This window comes from Meles meles, chromosome 1, assembly GCF_922984935.1.
Source record: "Meles meles chromosome 1, mMelMel3.1 paternal haplotype, whole genome shotgun sequence".
NCBI classification, from domain to species: Eukaryota; Metazoa; Chordata; class Mammalia; order Carnivora; family Mustelidae; genus Meles; species Meles meles.
Window position 1 is genome coordinate 42,167,735 of NC_060066.1, and position 18,627 is coordinate 42,186,361.

The 18,627-nt window shown below is 37.7% G+C and overlaps 1 protein-coding gene across 2 annotated transcripts in view; it reads right to left on the reverse strand.

The window, feature by feature from the left end:
* The window catches only part of INTS8 (integrator complex subunit 8), a 50,365-nt gene that overhangs the window by 28,176 nt on the left and 3,562 nt on the right, over window positions 1–18,627 (reverse strand). For both annotated transcript variants that reach the window (XM_046002774.1, XM_046002765.1), the window contains exons 3-10: window positions 18,087–18,227; window positions 17,506–17,577; window positions 16,528–16,579; window positions 15,458–15,640; window positions 10,483–10,590; window positions 9,033–9,188; window positions 5,729–5,829; window positions 5,169–5,310 (exon numbers count right to left, since the gene is read on the reverse strand). In XM_046002774.1, coding sequence (XP_045858730.1) covers window positions 5,169–5,310; window positions 5,729–5,829; window positions 9,033–9,188; window positions 10,483–10,590; window positions 15,458–15,640; window positions 16,528–16,579; window positions 17,506–17,577; window positions 18,087–18,227 — 955 coding nt within the window. The remainder of the gene's footprint in view (window positions 1–5,168; window positions 5,311–5,728; window positions 5,830–9,032; window positions 9,189–10,482; window positions 10,591–15,457; window positions 15,641–16,527; window positions 16,580–17,505; window positions 17,578–18,086; window positions 18,228–18,627) is intronic.

The following is an 18,627-nucleotide window of genomic DNA, read 5'->3' on the forward strand; positions in this document are numbered from 1 at the left end:
TATTTATATGATATAAAAAATAACATACCTAGCATGGTATAAAGCTTTGCCAGAATGTATATAAAGTATGTTAACCAATTCTATGAGGTGATAAACTCTACAGTAGCTCCAGTCAGAAAAGTGAAAGAAGATTCATCTGAAATAGCTGAATGATCAGTAACAGCTAAAGTATACAGAACCAACGATTAAGAAGATAACCAATGTTTTAAAAATAAAGAGTGAAATTAAGGAAAACTAGTTGTGGAAATGTTAGTTATCTACAAATAACAGTCTCATAATATTCTGAGTTTATTCATCAGATTAAGACTTCTCCCATATATTACTTACAATAAACCAAAATAACGCCATCAGTATAAAAGTCCCTAACCGATGAAAATTGTCAAATATTCCCTAATATGTTAACAAAAAAATAGAATGTTCACAGCAGCATTACTAAAAGCTGAGAACTCATAATAGCCAAGAACCCTAAAGTCCATCAACTGATGGAGACATAATATGAACAATGAATAATGTATCCATTCTATGGAGTATTATTCAGCCACAAAAACTAATGAAGCACTAATACATGCTACAGTATGGATGAACCTTGAAAACATTTAGTAAAGAAGTCGGTTTAAAAAAAAAAGAGAAAGAAAAGAAAGGGCTACAAAGGGGCACCTGGGTGGCTCAGTAGGTTTTGTTATGACTCTTGGTTTTGGCTCAGGTCATGACCCAGGGTTCTGGATTAGGGCCCTGTATTGGGCTCTGCACTCAGTGTGGAGTCTGCTTGGGATTTTCTCACTCCCTCTGCCCTTCCCCCGCTCACACTCACACACTCTCTCTCTAAAATGAGTAAAATCTTAAAAAAAAAAGGGGGGGACACATATGATTTCCTTTTATATGAAAGGCCCAGAATAGGCAAATCCAGAGATAAAATTAGATTAGTAGTTGCCTGGGGCAAAGGCGACTGAGGGAATATAAGGGATGACTACTAACAGATAAGAAGTTTTGTTGTGAGGTAGAAGAGGGAGGATGAAAAGTTCTGAAACTGAGGTGGTAAGTTATGCATCTATGAACATACTTAAAAAATCACTGGATTAGTTTTTAAATGTGTGAACAGTATGATATGTGATTGTACCTCAATAAGGCTGTTATTAAAAGGGGGGCAAAGGGGAGCACCTGGGTGGCGCAGTTGGTTAAACGTCCAAGACTCTTCATTTAGGTTCAGGTCATGATCTCAGGATTGTGAGATCAAGCCCCACTTCAGGCTCCACGCTGGGTGTGGAGCCGCCTTATGATTCTCTCCCACCTCTCTCCCTCCCTCTCTAAAAAAGGAAAAAAATAGTAATTTTTCAAGTACCATGCTCAGAAACAGCCTTGTAAAAGAACGATGCTCAGATGAATAGATTATCAGCATATAGCACATCTGAACATCTTGATGTACAAAATACATAGCAATAACTTTGCTCCACACTATAAATACTAATGATCTTATTATAAATAGCACCTGAATATGCTTCCCCAATAGCTTATTCATACATAGTGATACACTGTACACCTGTCAAGAAACTTAGGGAATGGGTGTTAACTTCTAATAAGCAATATAACAAATGTGTTAATTAAGCTCAGTTCTTAAAAACATGAAATGGGGGCATCTCTGTAAATGCTGTAAACATTTTACTTTCCTTAAAGATTTTATTTATTTATTTGAGAGCGAGCAAGCCCAAGCAGAGGGGTGGGCGGTGCTTGTTGAGGGCAGGGGTAGTGGGAGAATCCCCGGATGAGCAGGAACACAATATGGGGCTCAATCCCAGGACTCCGAGATCATGACCTGAGCCAAGGGCAGATATTTAACTGAATGAGCCACCCATTTTAAACATTTTTAAAACATAATAAACTTAAAAATGTAGGTGAAGTGGGGGCACCTGGGTGGCTCAACTGGTTGAATGTCTGACTCTTGGTCACAGGCTCAGATCTTTATCTCAGGGTTTGAGTTCAAGCCCTGCATTGGGCTCCACACTGGGCATGGAGCCTTCTTAAAAAAAAATTTCAGATTAAGTGGATAAATTCTTTAAAAAAATAACCTCTTAAAGATAATCAGGAAAAATACACTAACTCTATATCCACTTATGAAACTGAAGCAATGCCAGAAATCTTCCCTCACACAAAAAATCTCCAGGCCCAAATAGTTCATTGGTAAATTCTACCAAACACTTAAAGAAGCAATGAGTTCATTTTTATGAGAACTTTTCCAGGCAAGGGAAAAAGATCCCTCAATTTATTTATGAGGTATGTATGACCTTGGTACCAAAATCAAAGGAAGGATATGAAAAAACAAACAAACAAACAAAAAAACACAGCTATATCAACCTCATACACAAATGTAAAACACCTTAAAATATCACAAACTAAATCCTGCAATATGTTTTAAAAAGTGAACATATACCTAAGACTAATATAATGTTACATGTCAATTATAACTCAATTTTTTAAAAAGTCATGACTTAGCTGAGTTTACTACAAGCAAGCCAAGGAAGTTTAACCCTTAAAATTAACATATTTCTGCAGCTACCACAGAAGACAGGATAGAGATTCCTCAAAAAATTAAAAACTGAACTACCATGTAATTCAGTAATTGCACTACTGGGTATTTACTCCAAGAATACAAAAACACTAAATTCAAAAGGATAGATAAACCCCATGTTTATTTAAGCATTATTTATAATAGCCAAACTATGGCAGCAGCCTAAACATCCTATGATAGATGAATGGATAAACAAGATGTGTATAGATACAACAGAATATTGCTCAGCCATAAAAAAGAATGAAATCTTACCATTTGTAACAACGTAGATGGAATGGGAGTATAAAGCTAAGCTTCAGAGAAAGATAGATAGCATATGATTTCACTTATATGTGGAGTTTAAGAAACAAAACAAATAAAAAAAGAGAGACAAACAAAAACAGACTCTTACCTACAGAGAATATCTAGAGGACTACCGGAGGGGAAGTGGGTGGGGAAATGGATGAAAAAGGTGAAGGGGATTAAGAGTACATTTATCTTGATGAGCGATGAATAATACATGGAATTTCTGTATTACTATATTGTTCACCTGAAAACAATATAACACTGTATGTTAACTGGAATTAAATTTTTTAAAAATTTAAAAAATTTGGGGCGCCTGGATGGCTCAGAGTGGTTAAGCCTCTGCCTTTGGCTAAGGTCATGATCTCAGGGTCCTGGGGCAGACAAAGATGACACAAAGAAATGGAAAGAAATGTTCATGGATCAGAAAAAACAAGTACTATTAAAATGTTTATATTACCCAAAGCAATCTACACATTTACTGTGATTCCTATCACGATACCAACAGCATTTTTCACACAACTAGAACAAACAATCCTAAGATTTGTATGGAATCTCACACACACACACACACCCCCACCCACCCACCTCTGAAAAGCCAAAGCAGTCTTAAAAAAAGAAAAGAAAAGCACCACAATTCCATATTTCAACTTCTATTACAAAGCTATAGTAACCAGGGCCCCTGGGTGGCTCAGGCATTAAGCGGCTGCCTTTGGCTCAGGTCATGATCCCAGGGTTCTGGGATGGAGCCCCGCAGTGGGTTCTCTGCTCAGTGGGAAGCCTGCTTCTTCCTCTCCCACTCCCCCTGTTTGTGTTCCCTCTCTCTCTCTCTGTCAAATAAAGAAATAAAATCTCAAAACAAAAAAACCCCAACAAAGCTATAGTAATCAAAACAGTATGGTATTGGCACAAAAATAGACACATATTAACGGAACAGAACAGAAAGCCTAGATATTAACCTATAATTATATGGTCAATTAATCTTTGGCAAAGCAGGAAAATAAAGAGGAAAAAGACAATCCTTTTCAACAAATGGTGCTGGAAAAACTGGACAGCAACATGCAAAGAATGAAAGTAGACCACTGCTATACACCACATATAAAAATTAACTCAAAATGGACAAAGACTTGAATAATGGACCTGAAACCGTAAAACTAGGAGAAAACATAAGTGGTAAGCTCCTTGACCTCAGTCTTAATGATTTTTTTTGGAGCTGACTCCAAAGGCAAGGGCAACAAAAAACAAACAAATTGTGCCTACATCTGCTTCTGCATAGCAAAGAAAGCCATCAATAAGATTAAAAGATAGAAAATAGTTACAAACAATATATTAAGCGGCCAACATCTTACAGCAACAAAAAAGTCAATTATAAATGCATACAACTTAGAAAAAAATCTGATAAACATATTCTTTAATGAAGGAAAAGAAATACATTTTGTATGATTTCATTTTTATAAAGTTTGAAAAATGCAAATTAAAGAATATTTTCTAGGGAACATACAAAGGTGACATAACTATAAAGAAAAGCAAAAAAAAAAAAATTATCACAAAAGGCAGGATAGTGGTTTCCTCAAAGGGAGATGGAGAGGGTTTGGTAAAAGGCATAAAAAGGACTTCTGGGGCACCCAGGTGGCTCAGTCGTTAAACATCTGCCTTTAGCTCAGGTCATGATCCCAGGATTGTGGGATCGAGCCCCAAGCCTCACATTGGGCTCCCTGCTTAGCAGGAAGACTGCTCTCCCTTTCCCATTCCTCCTGCTTGTGGTCCCTCTCTCACAGTCTCTCTGTTAAATATATAAATAAAATCTTTAAAAAAAAATAAAAATAAAAAGGACTTCTAGAGTGTTGGCAATATTGTATTTTTGGAACTAAGTTGGTATTAACTGTGCTTTCTATATTTCTCTCAATGTCTGTTATATTAAGACAGCTAAAGAGGTAGAAAGATCCAACAAAAACACAGATTCTGGAGCTCATAGAAGAGGTTAGAGTTATGATTTGGGAATGTTTAGTCAACACGTGACTGAAGCTTTAAATACGAATTAAGAAATGGTATGAGATAACTGAGCCAAAAACAAAACTACTGTAAACAGAAACACTAAAGGGAGAGCAAAAGAGACGTCAAGGAACGACAGAGGAAAACCTGATACTGGGGAATCAACAAAGAGCTCTAGCAGAAGGTAAGGACAGAAAGCGCGGTCTGTCAGGAGTATCCAACATTGGCAAGTCGGATAAACAGAGAAAAGAGGGCACTGGATTTGACAACTTAGAGGTCATTGATAAGTTTACAGCAAAATTACAAATCAAAAAGGGAAAAAGTGTCTTACCTCAAGAAGAAAGTCTATTTTCTCTTTATTAGGTCTAAGAAATAGCTGGTTAAATTGAACACTAATCGCTCTACCTTCCAATATATCACGGACTGTGTTACAGGCACAGACTTTAAAACAGATTTCATCTAGAGCTTCATTTCTGTAGAATACAAAAGTAGATCCACTAATACATTCTTTTTAATAAAAGGTATATATTACAAAACCAAATTGACAAAAATGAGTTATTTATCCTTGAGAGGTAAGATTTTAGGTTATTCAGGCACATATCAAGGGTGGGGATAGAGCAGAACAGAAAAGTTTTAAAACTGTCAAGGGACAATTTAGTTACAGCTTAGTTAACAGAACCAAATTCTGCTAATTTTTCCCAAGTGCTTTTAAAATGGATTAGATGAACATTAAAGTGGCTCCTCTGGCTGTGTTAATTTCCCATTTACTAATAAAGGTGAAACTACTGTCACAGTCTTATAGGTAATTTGGACATTATTTTTGATAAACCCCAAATGCACTTGCTCTTTTATCCGAAAATAAGAAAATAATTCTCCAATTTCCTTACTTACCCCTGTTGAGCTTTCTGGAAGAGTTCCCTTAGTACTGACTGCCGGAATTGGATAGGTAAACTGAAGGTCAAGTTATCTTCAATGAAAATCTTTACCACATCCTAGAACACAGACATAAAATTGCATCCAGTTCAAAAATCATGGCAAAGTTTCTTTACTTTAAAAGCCTTTCCAAAAAGAAGGGAAAAAAAAGTCTTTCTATAATGGAAAATATATACTGAAGAAAATCATGAAACTAGGAAAGAAAATCATCTTACTAGGAAAATCTTTTTTAAAACTTTAAAATTAGATTGAGGATAAAAACAGCCACCCACCACCCCCAAACCCTGCTCTTTCAAACTGAAGATCATGAACCAAAAATAAGAGGTAAAGGAAGAATCAATCAATCAGAAGCAATCCAGGTACATTATTAGAAGTTGTAAAAATTCAGGGTGCTGGGTGACTCAAGTCATGATCCTGAGGTCCTGGGATCGAACCCTGCTCAGTGGGGAGTCTGTTTCTCCCTCTCCCTCTGTGCTCACTCACGTTCTCTCTCAAAGAAATTTTTAAGATCCTTAAAAAAAAAAAAAGTTGTAAAAATTCTTCTCATCCACTTTTTTTTTTAAATATATATTTTATTTTATTTATTTATTTGAGTGAGAGAGACAGTGAGAGAGAGCATGAGCGAGGAGAAGGTCAGAGGGAGAAGCAGACTCCCAGTGAGCTGGGAGCCCGATGCGGGACTCGATCCCAGGACTCCAGGACCATGACCTGAGCTGAAGGCAGTAGTTCCACCAACTGAGCCACCCAGGCGCCCACTTTTTAAAAAAATTTTTTTAAAGATTTTATTTATTTGACAGGCAGAGATCAAAAGTAGGCAGAGAAGCAGGCAGAGAAAGAGGAAGGGAAGCAGACTCCCTGCTGAGCAGAGAGGCGGATGCAGGGCTCCATCCCAGGACCCTGGGACCACGACCTGAGCCGAAGGCAGAGGCCTTAACCCAATGAGCCACCCAGGCGCCCCTCTTCTCATCCACTTTAAACATAGGTTCATACAACAAACTTTTAAAAATATTAAAACAGTTAAAATAACTGAGCTGGAAAAAGCACACAAAGAAACAATAATAAAAAATTTAAATGGTTTAAAATATAGTCATTAGTGAATTACAGAAAAAACCTGTATCATTCCATATAGACTTTGTCTCGGCTCTTAATCAAGCAATTGAAGAGGAGGATAATAGAGATAGGAAAGAGGATTTCTGGAAACATTTAAAGCTTATCAGCTGTCACCACCACAAAAGTACTGACCAAGGTGGTTTCACAACTAGAGAGCAAGCACTGTCCATAGCAAAACATGAGTAGTGTAGGCCCACACACAGACAAGACAGCCTTTTCCCACATTTGAGAAGACACATTTGTTATAGCTGTTCAAATAAAACTATATTCGTTCATTCATTCATTCACTGGGGGTAGGGTGGGGAGAGGGGGAGAGAGAATCCCAAGTAGCCTCACTTAAGCTCACTCCCAGGGCAGTCAAAACATGGAAGGCAGCTCAGATCCCACCAGCCCAGGGTCATGACCTGAGCAGAAATCAGAAGTTGGACTTAAATGAGCTTAAGTGAGCCACCCAGGCACCCCCATATAACCACACGATCAGCACAAAAACTACAGAGTTTATATAAATAGAACCCTATTTTTAAAAACAGGCTAAATATGATTTCTACAATACGCCTGTATATATAACTGAAGGGATAAATTTCAGAATTATAATAAAATTGTGATTTTCCTCTTCCTAGCTACTCACTGCAATACCTTCTGATTTATAAATGTTGGCTTTTTATTATATTCACAGTTAACATATGCCTATCCATGAGTAGTATTTCTAAGGTCTTGTTTACAAAGGTTTACCACTCCAGAGAGCTTCCTAGGATTCTGAATCTTATCGTAACTGATTTCCACCTTCCATAAGCCTCTACTAGGGATATATAACTAAAAGATGTTTATATAAGTCCATCTGTATCTAATCTGTCTTTAAGAAAGGTTACTTTTCTTCCCAAAGGCAAAGCAGAATTTGAAAAGGTAGGGGAGGAAGTACTATCCCTGCTCTTATTTTCTGGGGGGGGGTGGGGGGTGGGGGGTGGGGGGTGGGGGGGTGGGGGGTGGGGGGGGTGGGGGGGTGGGGGGTGGGGGGGTGGGAATCAATTCTATTTAAGAGTGAACTAAAAATAAAAAGCTCAGCTCAGGGGCAACTGGGTAGCTCAGTCAGTTAAGCATCTGCCTGGCTCAGGATTCCAGGGTCCTGGGATCGAAGGTCTCATCAGGCTCCCTGCTCAGTGGGGAGTCTGCTTCTTCCTCTCTCCTTTGCTTGTGCTCTTTCTCTCTCAAATAAATAAAATCTTTAAAAAAAATTTAATTTAATTTAAAAATAAATAAAAAGCTTGGTTAAAAGCCTATTTGTAGAGACAAAACTAAAGATATGCTATAGCTTTGTCATTTCATGACTCCTGCTTTGAGCTAACATGAAGGCACTATTCATTTTCTAGAAAGAAAGCTTTCCAATAAAGATTTTAAAAGTACAAATGCTAATTCCCAGTGATTTTCATTATAAAACTAAAAATATATACCCAAAGGAGGCAATAAAAATCTCAAGACTAATTTAAGCACTTTGCATGGGTAAAACTGAGGTAACAACCACACTTGTTGGTAAAGCAAGCTGTGTAAGAGACCATCAAAACTACCAACACCACTTTGGTCACTTTCTTCTTCAGTCTTAATATCTGCAGTGACTAACAAGGCTGGGCTATAAGGCTATACTTTTAAGCCAGACACAAGACTTAACTAAAAATTTATTTAAGGGGTGTCTGGGTGGCTCAGCAGGTTAAGCCTTTGCCTTCAGCACAGGTCATGATCTCAGGGTCCTGGGATCAAGCCTTGCATCAGGCTCCCTGCTGAGCAGGGAGCCTGCTTCCCCCTCTCTCTGCCTGCCTCTCTGCCTACTTGTGAGCTCACTCTCTGTCAAATAAATAAAATCTTTAAAAAAAAAAATTTACTTAATATGGGCAAATTCTTGACCTTCAAGAAAGGATATTATCAAAATGAGTCAATATTTGTACAAGGCACTGCTTAGTTTATAAATTACAACTTCTCACTTGATTCTCATAGGGAGCCTATGAAATGAGTTAACTATTACCACCATTTTAGAGGTCAATCTGTTTTACTTGCCCCAAATCATACGGCTGGTAAATGGTGATGCCAGATTTTGAACTCAGTTCTGTCTGGTTTCCAAAACTTTTCAACTACCCTATTACAACCCTATCATACATCTTACCTGATAGTTGCCAGATCTCAAACAAATATGGACTTGACTATACGGAGTCAATTGTTGAGATGTACTATCAGAAGAAGGTACAAGAACATCACATGCTTGACAATAGCCCGCTAACCGCTTCTCATCTATGGTACAATGAAGAGATAATGAACCTATCTGCAAAGTAAAAAGTAAACATCATTATCCATCAATGTAACAAAAACAACAGTCTAGTACCCACTCAATGCATTTTAACAGTACAAGAAAATGTAATGGAAAATTCAGGGATGGAGGAACCATAACAAATTAGCATGAGTTAGTAAACTAGTGTTCACAGGCCAAATCTGGCCTGTGGCCAATTTCTGTAGAGCCCTTGAGCTAAAAACCACATTTAAGGTTGTAAAGGAAAAGAACAAAAACAAAAAACACAACAAAAAAATGAGTATATGCAACATAAACTGAATATAGCCCACAAAGGCTAAAGTATCTATTATTTGGCCTTTTACAAAAGTTTGCTGACTTCTGGTTTAGTTTTCAGACCAACATACAAAAAGCAGACGTCATTACTCTACGTAGATATGGCAATTAAGACATTAACAAAAAGCTAATACTGTTGAAAAACAACTTAAGATACTTAAGAAAACATAAGAGGAGAACAAATCTGATGAATGCCTGGACAAGGGAAAATGGGAATTCCCAACAGGTCTAGAATAGATTTAAAGTAAATCTCTTGAACATTTAATCAATTTCTCTGATGAGAAGAGACTGAAATAGGAATTTTCCTAGGCACCAAGCACATAAAAACCTAGTTATATACTTCAAAATTCAGCTGCCAGAATCATAAATAAAAATGCAGTGACAAACATGAAAAAGTTCACCCTTACTAAGAATTAAGGAAATGCAGATGTTTTAAAGTTACTGTTATTTCATCCAACCAAATTAGCAACTGGAAGGGAAAGAAAAAGGAAAGACACATTGCCCTGCAGATGAGAGAACCCTGAGAGAAATGTACCTGGAAAGCAACTCGGTTTTATGTTTCACAGCCTTTCCAAATTTAGTAACCACCTATGCTTGGAGACAGAAATATCATAGCTTTACAATAAATAAAAGTAGCAAACATAAATGCCCAAATATTAGGGAAATGAAGTAAATCTCAGCTCATCTATACAGAAGAGAATACATTTAAGTTTCTATCCAAAGACTTAGGCATGGTAACAGTATGATAAATATAGTCAGTCTAAGCTTATCTGTATAAAAACAAAGAATGAAAATAGGAAGAAAATAAGCTAAAATGACAATAGGAGTAATTTCTAAGCAGTAGTATTACAGATTTTCAAAATATTTTCAGTAATTTTTAAAACTTACCAAAGGTACTACAATGAACACTTGTTTTTATTATCATCAGAAAAAGCCAAAAACATACGGACTTTTTAAGGACTGATTATCTTGTGCCTGTTATCACTATACTTACCTCTGCAATTAGTTCTTTGGTTCTAAAAAACTTCTCTCTGGCATTTTCATAGACAGCTGAATTCGTAGAGCCCTGCTGGAAGTATGCTGCACCCAAATCATAACATACCTAAAATGGTAATGAAATTTGTTTAGTAACTTTTCATTTTTAAGAGCTAACAAAACACAAAATTATGTTTATCTCAGCAAAACATGGGTACATATATAGGAAAAAAAATTTCAGTGAGCAATGAAACAACGTTCTTAGTCACAAGCAACAGAATCAGTGGACTGATTCAAGCAGTAAATATATATATTTTTTTAAGATTTTTATTTATTTATTTGACAGAGAGAGACATAGTGAGAGGGAACACAAGCAGGGAGAGTGGGAAAAGGAGAAGCAGGCTTCCAGCTGAGCACAGAGCCTGATGTGGGGACCCAGGACCCTGGGATCATGACTTGAGCGGAAAACAGTCGCTTAAGGACTGAGTCACCCAGGTGCCCTAAGCAGTAAATAGATTTAACTCTTAAGATTTCAGGTGACCTTTAGAATTACTGGGCCAAAGAATCAGGCTTGAAAAACAAAAGGGGCAAGTGAGGCAAGAAGCCAGATGAGAGCCCAAAGTGACCTAGTGAGCACTGCAGTCATCTCAACACTAGACTCCAAAGCTCTTATCACCTGTGGCCACCAGCACTACACAGAAAGCAGCAACGAGCTATACTCTTGCTAGGGCTGCCGCTGGAAACTAGATGTTACTATCACCGTTGCTGCGTCCACCATCATAATGAATTCTCTACCATCTCTACTTCTTTTATTTTTTTAAGACCTTATTTTAGAGACACAGAGAGAGAGAGGGAGAGCGCCAGGTGTGTGCACAAGTGGGGGAAGGGGCAAAGGGAGAGAATGACCTAAGTCAAAACCAAGAGTTTGACGCTTAACAGAGCCACCCAGGCGGCCCAATCTCCACTCTCTTTAAAGTGGGGGAGAGCAACTAAATGGCCAGAGTGAAATAGTAAGAAATTTGAACTATAAAAAAATAGAAAAAAAACAACAGGAAAAGTACTAATAGAATCTGTTTATTTCTTCAAGAACCTTTTTAAATTCATGCTTAGATTCACCAAATGCAGAACTCAAAGACTCAGATCATTTTCTGAACAAGACCCAGAAAGTGACAATGTCTGGTTACAGGCATATAACCAAGTACTGGCAGAGCCCAGGCTCAAATCCAGATCCCTACAGCTCCCTACATCCTGTTTCAAATTAATTCTACATATCACTGACAAATCCGAATTTTTTTTTAAGGTTTATCTGAAGGAGGGAGAGAGAATCTCAAGCAGACTCTGTGCTGAGAATGCTGTGGGGCTCAACCCACAACCTGGAGATCATGATCCAGGCAGAAACCATGGGTCAGACACTCAACCAACTGAATCACACAAGCACCCAGACAGATCTTTCTTTAAAAAGTCTTCAAATGGGGCACCTGGGTGGCTCAGTGGATTAAGCCTCTGCCTTCAGCTCAGGTCATGATCTCAGGGTCCTGGGATCGAGCCCCGCATAGGGCTCTCCACTCGATGGGGAGCCTACTTCCCCTTCTCTCTCTGCCTGCCTACTTGTGATCTCTTTCTCTGTCAAATAAATAAAATCTTAAAAAAAAAAAAAGTCTTCAAATTATTCCCCCAAGTAGGAGAAAGTTCAAATCCCTTGTCCTCATCATTAAGGGTCTCAGAATCTAGATTAATTTCTCTCTCCAAATCTCTCACTTTGATTTCAACCACACCAGCCTTTTCAATTTCCCACCCATAATCAGATCCTAGAAATAAACTTCATTCCACACCCTTTATTTCCATCTACACAAAACCAGCCTTAGCCAATGGGTACTTATGTCTCCTCTAAACTCCTAAGCTGTAACAGTCTGATATGCGTTAGAACTTATGCTTTACTTTTATGCCATATATATATATATATATATATTCCATCTTCTTGAGCTAATCAGGATGAATTCTCCACCTCTACGATACTGCTTTCCACTATTTAGTCCCCATTAAATGTCTGGTTGATTTTCATTCTAGAGTACTTCCTCACACCTGGAACAAAGAGGTGCTAAAGAAGTTTAAAAAAAAAAAAAGGAAATGGATATACAGATATTTATACACATATGCATACATACATATTAGTTTCATGTAATTCCCCTTTCCAGATAAAGTCAGAGTACAAGATACCAAAAGGGTATTTTCAAGTATTACTATATTAATTAGCCATCAAAACATGTTTTTTAAATTTTTAAGATTTTAAGTAATCTCTACACCCAAGATGGAGCTCCAACTTAGTAACATGAGCCACATGCTCCACCAACTGAGCCAGCTGGGCACCTCCATTAAAACAAGTTTAAATTCTAGAAGCACCTGGCTGGCTCATTATAGCATATGACTCCTGATCCCAGGGCATGAGCTTGAACTCCCAATTAAAAAAATAAAACAAGTTTAAATTCTATAATCAAGAGGTAGTCAATAGGTTAAAAACAAAAAGCCTGATAATAAAGCGGTCCTAAAGGACAATAAATACTTTCAGATTTACAGGGGAATGAATGTAAAGATTTTTTCCTTTTCGGTCAGGTAAATTTTAGTAATACAAAGAATGCACTTTAAATATTACTATGCCAGGAAGTGAATATTGCTACTAATTTGCCATTCAAGACACAGAATCAGGACTCAGCTCTGTAATTAAGAGAATATCTGATAGCTTACCTAGCACACTGAGATGTTAAGAGTTCTGGTTTTCATGTATATCACCCAGTCTACGGTGAAAATCAGAAGTATTACCAATAATCTTTAAACAGACTCTCAGTGATAAGATACTACGTACCAGAAGCCTCCCTACATGCAAGTTTCATTAACAATTTAAAGAAGTTACCAATTGTCAGTCCTCACTACTCCTATTCCAACTGTGACCTCCATCTCATCAGGCACTGAAAAACTGACTGACCTCAATTCTGCAACCAGCTAATCTGAAAAGGTACCTCGCAAGTTATGGTTATTCCTGCTCATTTCAGAATGGGAAACAGTGATTAAAGCAATCATGCAAGGGCACCTGGCTGGCACAGTGGGTAGGGCATGAGACTTACTCTCAGGGTAGTTGACCCCCACTTTGGGGGTAAAGTTTACTTTAATTTTTTAAAAATAAACTACCAAACTGTTGCGATTTTTTTCATTAATTATTTTTATTAAAATATATTGTATTATTTGCCCCAGGGGTACAGGACTGTGAATCATCAGGCTTACACATTGCACAGCACTCATCATAGCACCTACCCTCCCCAATGTCCAGAATTCAACCACCCTCTCCCTACCCCTCCAACCCCCAGCAGGTCTGTTTTGAGAGATTAAGAGTCTCTTATGGTTTGTCTCCCTCCCGATCCCATCTTATTTCAATTTTTCCTTCTACCAAACTTTTTTTAAAAAAGACAACATGCCAACTCACACAAAGAAAAGAACACGGAATATAAAATGCACTATCTTCACGGCCCTCTTTAGGCGGCTCTCGAAAGTTTTAAAATTTCTATCATACTCAAGGTTCTGTGCTAAAAGTGAAGAAGGTGCAAACACACATTAAAAAGAGACACCTCAGAGGGGCGTCTGGGTGGCTCAGTGGATTAAGCCGCTGCCTTCGGCTCGGGTCATGATCTCGGGGTCCTCGGATCGAGCCCCGCATCGGGCTCTCTGCTCCACAGGGAGCCTGCTTCCTCCTCTCTCTCTCTGCCTACTTGTGATCTCTCTCTCTGTCAAATAAATAAATAAATAAAATCTTTAAAAAAAAAAATGTTTAAAAAGAGACACCGCAGAAAGTTTACAATCCAACAGAGAAAAAGACAACATAAATACAGAATTTCTCACAACATCAACTAAAACCTGTCAAAGGGATTAGAGCCCAGAGTTACAGAAAGCAGACAACCTTAAGAGCCTTAAAAAACTAATTACTTTCTCCAGGAGTCTGCATTTTTCAAAGCACAGTATTTGTTTTGCAGGGTTTTTTTTCGTTTAATTATCTAATAATATGAGTGAACTGTAAAATGAGTTTCATGCTCACTGCATTCTCAATTTTTTTTTTTTTTTTTTTTTGCATTCTCAATATTTAAACTCTTGTTTCCTAAACACGACTGGGAAACAATTTCAGAGATGATAAATCAAACAAAATTTCCCTTATTTTTTTTTTTTTTTAAAGATTTTATTTATTTGACAGAGAGAGATCACAAGCAGATAGAGAGGCAGGCAGAGAGAGAGAGAGGGAAGCAGGCTCCCCGCCGAGCAGAGAGCCCGATGCGGGACTCGATCCCAGGATCCCGAGATCATGACCCGAGCCGAAGGCAGCGGCCCAACCCACCGAGCCACCCAGGCGCCCCTCCCTTATATTTTTTAGGAAAATTTAAGTCTTATAAAATTTACAAATTAAATATGATGCAAAAGGGTGCTGGGGCTGCTCAGTCGTTTAAGCATCTGCCTTTGGCTTAGGTCATGATCCCAGGGTCCTGGGATGGAGCCCAGCACTGGGCTCCCTGCTCAGCGGGAAATCTGCTCTTCCCCCTGCCTCTCCCATCTCCTCAAGGCCCCCCATTTGTGCATGTGCTCATGCTCTCTCTCAAATAAAATCTTTTAAAAAATAAATATGATGCAAAGTTTTAAAAAGCATCTTTTTTTTTTTAATATTTTATTTATTTGACAGAGAGAAATCACAACTAGGCAGAGAGGCAGGCAGAGAGAGAGGAGGAAGCAGGCTCCCCGTGGAGCAGAGAGCCCGATGCAGGGCTTGATCCCAGGACCCTGGGATCATGACCTGAGCCGAAGGCAGAGGCTTTAACCCACTGAGCCACACAGGCGCCCCTTTAAAAAGCATCTTAAGTCAAAATCAGAGAGACAAAGGCAGAAATTAATAACGCTAGAATGACCTCACTTAAGGTCCTCCAAAAATTTGCCACGCATTGATTAAACACAGCTATAAATACCTGGCACTGCATCTCCTCGGTTCTGATTTTCAATCCAGCGGTAGAACTCTCCGTTTCTCCATTTACCATACCTGGCTCCACTGCCAATAAATCTAGTGTTCTCATCGTGTGGACATAAAGATCCTTGTTTAAGTTAAGGGCTGCCTCTAGCACCAAAATAGAATCAGAAGCTTGCTCTTTTAGCTACAAGAATTCAATAAAAGAATTATTAAAATACAGAAATCACAGAAAATTAACCAAAATATATTTACAGGATACTCAGTAGCTTGTTGTACTAAGTTATTAAAAAAAATTTTTAACACAGGAGTGCAATTACATCTGTTGAGATTATCTTGAATTTTAAAAAATACAGAAGTTCCTATTTTGAAATTAGAACGTATGAAGTAGAAAAGATTTTTTAAAAATAGAAAATTGAAAGAAAAATGCTTTAAAAGATTCGCTTCCACTGATTTATTCCAGAAATGTTTGTATGCATCGCTGTGTCAGCTATTTAGTAGGCACTAGTAACAAAAATAATGCAGGTTTTTTTCTTCCACATTCAAACTACTAGGGAGCATGTTAATTTTATACAGATATAGATGGTTTCTTATCTTCCCTCTCCTCTCCCAGCTCCTGGACTTTATGGAGTATCTCTGGCACATTGTAGGTGTTAAAGAATTAGAGATCACTTTTAAATTATGGTCCCTCCCATATTTCTACTTTTATATTGACTAGATTTAAAAAGTAACTGCTACATTTTCCTGACTGCAGAAGTGATTTTAAAATATAAGTAATATGTGCTTATTATAGAATTCTGGGAAATATTAAATATAAAAATATCACTGAAGGATTGATTTCTCTAATCTCAAGTATCATGACAATTCGACAAAAAAATGGTAAAGCACCACCATTAACACTGAAAAGCTGTACAATTTACAATTATTACCAAACTATGTTCTAACAGTAAAAACCTAAACGTCATTGCTTCTAGACCTTGCAAATTCTCATATACTCAAGGTTATAAGCAGCACGTGAACATACTCTGCCATGCAACCCGGAAATATGAAATTGTAACTGATGCCAATACTTACTACTTTCAAAATATTTTCTGTTAGCTCTTTTTCCTGTTGCATCTGATTCATGCTAAAAGAGAAAATGAAAAGAATCAAATGTTACTCAAAGTCTAAGGGTCAGAGCATTATTCAAAGTGAGCTGGAATTGAAATAAAAATGGTTTTAATGCTATTTCTATTCACGCTTAAAGATAAATAAATAAATAAAAACTCGGACACCTGGGGGGCCAGTTGGTTAAGCATCCAACAACTTGATTTCTGTTCAAGTCATGATCTCAGGGTCCTGGGATCTGTCCCTGAGTCAAGCTCAGTGCTAAGCAGGGAGTCTGAAGAATCTCTCCCTCCGCCCCTACCCCCACCTGCACACTCTAAATAAATCTTTTAAAAAATTAAACAAAAAACCCACAAAAACTCAATTATGATGCTTATTTAACCATTATTTTCCCATCTGCTTTGTGTTTAAAAAAATAATAACTCTCAATTTAAAACTAAAACTTACTGACAGCAAAAGCTCATTTATATCAAGTTAGAAACTATGCTCTCTAGCCCCAAATTTGGGTAAACTACTTAAAATTTAAGTATTAGGTTTAAAACTCCACATACAGATAAATTCAGTAATTAATTTTCGGACTCCTATCAATTTTACATATTAAGACAATTTCCCTATGTACAGAACAAATACACCTTCACATAAATTTAATTATATGAAGAAATCTTAATACTCTGGAGCAGATGAGCTAACACCAAAGATGAAAGGCACGATTCACAAAGCACCGCCCCCCCCCATCTTTCTTGAGCTCTCTATTCTAGATGTCCAAAGCCCTACCTGATTCTCTTACCCTTCCAACTCCTTCAAACCTACCTGGATGCAGGCCTTCTGCCCTCTGGGTTCTACTCTACACCTTCTGTACCACGGATTTTTAAAAATTTGCAAGAAAAACTTTTTTTTAACTCTGATGAAAAAAGTGCCAACAAAGCGTCATATCTGCCAACTTACACACTTAACTGAGGAGGCCCAGGTTTTGCCTGTTTGACAGGAAAACTACTTTGAACAATTGTCCTAATTGCCCTGAAGAAAAGACAAAAAAAAAGAAAATTTAATATTATAAATGTTTATTTTTTCAAGTACTCCTTAGAACACCTAAATTATCCGAAGTTTTAATTCAGATAAAAATTTCATAAATCATCCACATTTTTATCAGAATGCTCAACTATGCAGTCATCAATTTTCTCCACCATCAGACTCACAGTTTTCAAGATCCTCTGAGAGACCTCTAGTTATAGGGGACCCTTAAAAGCATACCCGAGGGGCACTTGGGTGGCTTAGTCAGCTGAGCATCTGCCTTTGGCTCAAGTCATGATCTGGGCCAGGGTCTTGGAGTCGAACCCCAATTCAGGCTCCCTGCTCAGCGAGGAGTCTGTTTCTTCCTCTGCCTCCTCCCCACTCCCCAGATTGTGCTCTCTCTGATAAATAAAAAAAAAAAAATCTTAAAAAAAAAAAAAAGGCATACCCTTGAAGGCCAGAGTGCAATTAAAAAGAGGCTGCCCAACACATTTTAGGTCTATGAAAAAATTTACCATCTGTTGTAGAGAAGGATAGCCATGGCAGTGGTCGGAGGTAAAGTGGCCAGATCCATGTCCACATGCTTTGTCCCAGGAGGAACTTTACTGATGCACAGCAATTCATTGAGTAGCATATTCAATACTGGAACAGACAAACTTAAAAGAAAGAAGTTAAAGGTTCATGTCTGCGTAAGAGGCATAAAATGCACAATTCAGTATTTTCACTGAACATAATTAAATTGCTAAAGGACAAAATCCACAGGGCCACTTTATTCACCTGTCCCAACAACTCAGAGAAATATTAAATTTCAAAATTTTAAAATCTCATTATGAAATCAATTTAAACATACACAAAAGTAGTAAGAATATAATGAACCCTTAAGTGCCATCACCTAGTTTCAACAATTATCAGCTGATGGCTAATCTGGTCTCATCTCTATTCCTACTTCCCTTCTTCCTATACTACTGTGAAGCAAATTTTTAACATTAAATCATGTCTTCCTTAAGTGTTTCAGAACAGATCTCTAAAAAATCAACTGAACGGGGCCGGGAGGTG